General features: G+C 59.9%; 1 protein-coding gene across 1 annotated transcript in view; it reads left to right on the top strand.

Annotated features, from left to right (window-relative positions):
- LOC110405126 (cGMP-dependent 3',5'-cyclic phosphodiesterase-like) overlaps positions 1–6,379 on the top strand; it is a 9,669-nt gene extending 3,290 nt beyond the window's left edge. Inside the window, exons 3-9 of the mRNA XM_021410146.1 lie at positions 1,143–1,239; positions 1,372–1,446; positions 1,562–1,661; positions 2,495–2,607; positions 2,815–2,853; positions 2,983–3,089; positions 4,493–6,379. Coding sequence (XP_021265821.1) covers positions 1,143–1,239; positions 1,372–1,446; positions 1,562–1,661; positions 2,495–2,607; positions 2,815–2,853; positions 2,983–3,089; positions 4,493–4,712 — 751 coding nt within the window. The 3' untranslated portion in view covers positions 4,713–6,379. The remainder of the gene's footprint in view (positions 1–1,142; positions 1,240–1,371; positions 1,447–1,561; positions 1,662–2,494; positions 2,608–2,814; positions 2,854–2,982; positions 3,090–4,492) is intronic.

Genomic DNA, 6,385 nt, shown 5'->3' with positions numbered 1-6,385 from the left:
AGGGTTAGAGTTTAGGGTGAGGGTTGGGATTAGGGTCACAGAGTTAGGGTTGGGGTCAGGGTTAGGGTGGGGGTGAGGTTTGGGGTCAGGTTGGGGTTAGAGTTGGGGTCAAGGTTAGGATTACAGTTGGGGTTAGAGTTAGGGTTAGGGTTTAAGGTTAGGGTCAGCATTAGGATTGGGGTCAGAGTTGGGGTTAGGATCACAGTTAGGATTAGGATCAGGATCAGGGTTGGAGTGAGGATCATGCTTAGGGTTAGGGTTAGAGTTACGGTTAGGGTTGGGATTAAGGTTGGAGTCACAGGGTTAAGGTTGGGATTAGGCTTAGGGTTAGGTTTGGGGTTGGGGTCAGAGTTCAGGTCATGGTTATTGTTAGGGTTAGGGTTGGGATTGGGGTCAGGGTTGGGGTTTGGTTCACAGTAAGGGTCGGGGTCAGGGTTGAGGTTAGGGTCACAGGTCTAGGGTCACAGTTTGGGTTGGGGTGGGATCAGGGTTGGGGTTAGGGTCACAGTGAGGGTTAGAGTCGAGGTTGGGTCAGGGTTGGGGTTAGGATCATGGTTAGAGTTAAGGTTAGGGTTGTGGTTAGGGTCACACTTAGGGTTAGGGTTGAGGTCAGGCTTGGGGTTAGGGTCACAGTTAAGTTTAGGGTTGAAATTAGGGTTAGGATTGCGGTTAGGGTTGAAATTAGGGTTAGGATTGCGGTTAGGGTTGATTTTAGGGTCAAGGTTGGGGTTAGGGTTACAGTGAGGGTTAGAGTTGAAGTTGGCATCAGGGTTGGGGTTAGTGCTGATATTGGGGTCAAGGTTGGGGTTAGGGTTAGGGTCAGGGTCATGGTCAGTACAAGGGTTAGGGTCAGGTTTAGGATTTAGGGTCAGAGTTAGGGTTTAGGGTCAGGGTTAGGTTTAAAGTCAGGATTAGGATTAGGGTCAAGGCTAGAGACAGGGTTAGGGTTAGGGTCAAGATTAGCATTAGGATCAAGTTTAGGGTCACAGTTAGAGGTAGGGTCAGGTTTAGAGTTGGGGTCAGGATTAGGGTTGGGGTCAACGTCAAGAGTAGGGTGAGGGTCAGCATCATGGTTGGGATCATGGTTAGGATTAGGGTCGGGGTTAATCTTAGGGTCAGGGCAGGGTCTGCGTTGGGGTTAGAGCCGAGATCAGGGTCGGGCTCAGGGTGACCCCACACTTTGCCTTACAGAAATCGGTCCTGGCCGCGCTCTACAGCTCCGAGGGCTCTGTCATGGAGGTGAGGCACCCCTCCCTCCTCTTGCTCTGGGGACATTGACACCGCGGTGGCCCTCAGCCGTGGGTCCTGTGGGGGGCTGTCCCCGTCCACCTGCCACCGTTGGCCGTCGCAATGTCCCCTCTTCCCCCGCAGCGGCACCACTTTGCCCAGGCCATCGCCATCCTCAACAGCCAGGGCTGCAACATCTTCGACCACTTCTCCCGCAAGGTGAGACCCCCCGCCACCACCCAGCCCCCCCCAGACCTTCATCACCCCGTGTCCCCCCTTCCCAAAACACCCCACATCCCACCTGCACCCCACGTCCTGTTCCGTGTCCCCGCAGGACTACCAGCGCATGCTGGACCTCATGCGGGACATCATCCTGGCCACTGACCTGGCCCACCACCTGCGCATCTTCAAGGACCTCCAGAAGATGGCAGAAGGTGATGCTGGGCTGGTGGCACCCCTCGTGTCGTGTCCCCTTGTCCCCATGGAGTTGTGTCACATGCCCTTGTCCCCACTGGGTTGTGCCATGTCCCCTTGTCCCCATTGGGTTCTGTCACATCCCCTTGTCCCCATTGAGTTCAGTCATGTCCCCTTGTCCCCATTGGGCTGGGTCACATGTCCTTGTCCCCATGGGGTTGTGCCGTGTCCCCTTGTCCCCATGGGGTTGTATCGTGCCCTTGTTGGGTTGTGTCATGTTCCCGTTGGGTTGTGTCATGTCCCGTTGTCCCCACTGGGTTGTGTTGCATCGCCATTGAGTTGTGTTGTGTCCCCTTGTCCCCATTGGGTTGTGTCGTGTCCCCTTGTCCCCATTGGGTTGTGCCACGTCCCCTTGTCCCCATGGGGTTGTGCCATGTCCCCTTGTCCCCATTGGGTTGGGTCATATCTCCTTGTCCCTATGGGGTTGTGCCATGTCCCTTTGTCCCCATTCAATTGTATCGTGTCCCCACTGGGTTGTGTCACATCCCCTTGTCCCCATTGGGTTCTGTCATGTCTCCTTGTCCCCATTGCAATGGGTCGCATGTCCTTGTCCCCATTCCGTTGTGCCATGTCCCCTTGTCCCCTCTGAGCTGTGCCATGTCCCCTTGTCCCCAAGGGGTTGTTGGCTTTGGGGCACCGAGCTGCATCCCTTAGGGTCCGTGTTGGGGGTGCTAGGGGTACTCCCCACACCAAGGCTGGGAGGTGGCACGTGGATTGACCCACGGGGACAGCGGGGCTGTGGGGTCCCTCCCGAGCCCCCTGCCCCACAACCGCCCCTCGTCCTCCCCCCCAGTTGGCTACGACCCCAAGAACAAGCAGCACCACAGCCTGCTGCTCTGCCTGCTCATGACGTCCTGCGACCTCTCCGACCAGACCAAAGGGTGGAAGACCACCAGGAAAATCGCGGTGAGCGCCACGGGGGTCTGCTCCCACCCCAACCCCCCCGCCCGTGACCTTGTGCACTCAATGGGGAATCCACGTGGCAGCCCCATAGGATGCACCTGCACGCATCCTGCACGAGGCTGAGGCGCCGCATGCCCCATGGTGACGGGTCCATAGGGTGGGCGTGTGGGGGGGGGGGGACCACCCGTGTGACAGCCTGACCCCCCGCAGGAGCTGATCTACAAGGAGTTCTTCTCCCAAGGAGACCTGGTAGGTGCCGTGGGGACGGAGCTCTCCATCCATCTGCGTGTGCTGGGGGGGGGTGTGGGTGAAGCGGTCCGGCACTGACCCCCCTCTTCCCCCCCCTCCCCCCCCCCAATTTTCCTGGTGGTGCTACAGGAGAAAGCCATGGGCAACCGCCCGCTGGAGATGATGGACCGGGAGAAAGCCTACATCCCCGAGCTGCAGATCAGCTTCATGGAGCACATCGCCATGCCCATCTACAAGTGAGCGCCCCAACGGGGAACCCCAACCTGGAGGAAGGGGGGGGGGACGCGTTCCCATCGCCCCCATTGCATCCCACGGTGTTGGGATGGGGGACACATTCCCATTGTCCCCACTGCATCCCATGGTGTTGGGATAGGGACACGTCCCCGTTGTCCCCATTGCATCCCATGGTGTTGAGATGGGATGGGGACACATCCCCATTGTCCCCATTGCATTCCATGGTGTTGGGATAGGGACACGTCCCCATTGCCCCCATTGCATCCCATGGTGTTGAGACAGGGACATGTCCCCATTGTCCCCATTGCATCCCACAGTGTTGGGGCAGGGACACGTCCACATTGTCCCCATTGCATCCCTTGGCTCTGGGGTGGGGACACACTCTCATTGTCCTCCTTGCATTCTGTAGGTCTGCGGTGGGGACATGATCCCATTGACCCCATTGCATCCCATGGTGTTGAGATGGGATGGGGACACGTCCCCATTGTCCCCATTGCATCCCATGGCTCTGGGTTGGGATGGGGACACATTCCCACTGTCCCCATTGCATCCCATAGTGTTGAGATAGGATTTGGGACATGTCCCCATTGGTCCCATTGCATTCCATGGCTCTGGGGTGGGGACATGCTCCCATTGCCCCATTGCACCCCATGGTGTTGGGACAGGGACACGTCCCCATTGTCCTCATTGCATCCCATGCTTCTGGGTTGGGATGGGGACACATTCCCATCACCCCCATTGCAACCCACATTAGGGGCACATTCCCATCGTCCCCACTGCATCCCATGGTGTTGGGACAGGGACACGTCCCCATTGTCCCCATTGCATCCCATGGCTCTGGGTTGGGATGGGGACACGTCCCCATTGCCCCCATTGCATCCTATGGTGTTGAGATGGGATGGGGACATGTCCCCATTGTCCCCATTGCACCCCATGGTGTTGGGATGGGGACACGTCCCCATTGTCCCCATTGCATCCCACGGTGTTGGGATGGGGACACATTCCCATTGCAACCCACATTGGGGGCACATTCCCATCATCCCCGTTGCATCCCATGGTGTTGGGACAGGGACATGTCCCCATTGTCTTCATTGCATCCCATGGTGTTGGGATGGGGACACGTCCCCATTGCCCCCATTGCATCCCACGGTGTTGGGATGGGGACACGTCCCCATTGTCCCCACTGCATCCCACAGTGTTGGGATGGGGGCACATTCCCATTGCCCCCATTGCAGCCCACGCTGGGGCCATGTTCCCATTGCCCCCGTTGCATCCCACGGCGTTGGGACGGGGACCCATTCCCATCGCCCCCGCTGCACCCCATGGCTCTGATTTGGGTTGCAGCCCCCCCGGTGCTTTTCCAGCCTTGGGGTTGAGGGACTAACGGTGTCATCACCCCCCCCAGGTTGCTGCAGGACCTCTTCCCCAAAGCGTCGGAGCTCTACGAGCGCGTCGCCAGCAACCGGGAGCAGTGGACCAAAGTGTCCCACAAATTCACCATCCGGGGGCTGCCCAGCAACAACTCCCTGGACTTTTTGGACGAGGACTACGACCCTCAAGCCCCCGACCCCCAGATGAACGGGTGCCTGGATGCCGAGGGGCACCCCGAGTCGGGGGCCGAGTGAGGGTGGCGTGGAGGGACTGGGGCTGGGGACGGGATGAGGTGACGTTGGAGCTCAATCCCTGCCCTGGTGCCACCCATGGGACGCGGTCCCCTCCCTCCGGGTCGCCGGAGTCCCTTCGTGCTGCGTGTCACCGTCCCCGGCCTGGTGGCACTTGGGGACAGCGGTGTCCCCAAGGAGGGGATGTTTATTCCTGGGCTCCCCAGCGCTGCTGTCCCCTGGAATGGGGCCACCAGGACATGTTTGGGGGGACAGCGTGGGGCAGGCGATGGGGAGGGCCCCGAGCTTCCGGGGCGATGGGACGGGTTGGGGACAACCCACAGCTTCTGGAAGAGGGGGGTGGGGATGGTGGCGGGGGGGTGGCTCTGCTCCTGGGGGCAGCAGCGATGGAGGGACCCCCGGAGCCCTCTCGGGGTGGCAGGATGGGTGTCCCAAAGCCGTCCCATCCTGCAGAGCCACGTCCCCGCAAGGGATGGGGGGGAGCTAGGGTTGGGGGCTCCCCCCACAGGGTCTGTGGGGCCAGGTGGGTTGGATGTGGGTGGTGGCAGTGGTGGCCTTGTGATTCCTGGGCACCGTGCGTGGACCCTGCTGGTGTGCCATGGTCCCATCAGCTGCCACGCGTGGACACTGCCATCCCATGGTGACCCCTATGGTCCCACAGACCCCCACGCGTGGATACTGCCATCCCATTGTGGTCCCTGCAATCCTAGGGACCCCCACGCATGGACACTGCCATCCCATTGGGGTCCCTATGGTCCTACAGACCCCCACGCATGGACACTGCCATCCCATTGTGGTCCCTATGGTCCTACAGACCCCCATGCATGGACACTGCCATCCCATTGGGGTCCCCTAGAGACCCCCATGCATGGACACTGCCATCCCATTGGGGTCCCCTAGAGACCCCNGGACACTGCCATCCCATTGGGGTCCCCTAGAGACCCCCATGCATGGACACTGCCATCCCATTGGGGTCCCCTAGAGACCCCCATGCATGGACACTACCATCCCATTGTGGTCCCTGCAATCCTAGAGACCCCCATGCATGGACACTGCCATCCCATTGTGACCCCTTTGGCCCTACTGACTGCTGTGTATGGACACTGCCATCCCACTGCGGTCCCTTCGGCCCTATTGAATGCTCTCTACGGATGCTGCCATCTTCCCATGGTCCCTCTGACCCCAAAGACCCCCATGCATGGCCCCTGCTAACATCCCCTTCCCCCTACCACCCCACAGGCCACCACGCATGGCCCCTGCCACCCTTCCATGGTCCCCCTGATCCCAAACACCACCGTGCATGGACTTTGGTGATGACCCCATGTCCTTCTGGCCCTACTGACCACCATGCATGGTCACTGTCAGCATCCCATGGTTCCTCTGGTCCTACAGACCACCGTGCACGGCCCCTGCCAACGTCCCGTTGACCCTACTGTCCCACAGACTGCCATGCATTGACTTCAGTGGCCTCCTCATGTTCTTCTGGCCCTATAGACCGCTGTGCTTGACCCCTGCCACCCTTCCGTGGTCCCTCTGATCCCCAACACCACTGTGCATTGACTTTGGTGATGACCCCGTGTCCTTCTGGCCCTACTGACCTCCATGCATGGCCACTGTCAGCATCCCATGGTTCCTCTGGTCCCACAGGCCACCAAGCATTGACTCTGGTGACCTCC

The sequence above is a fragment of the Numida meleagris genome, chromosome 1 (assembly GCF_002078875.1).
Source record: "Numida meleagris isolate 19003 breed g44 Domestic line chromosome 1, NumMel1.0, whole genome shotgun sequence".
NCBI lineage: Eukaryota > Metazoa > Chordata > Aves > Galliformes > Numididae > Numida > Numida meleagris.
This window is presented reverse-complemented; position numbering and strand designations above follow the sequence as displayed.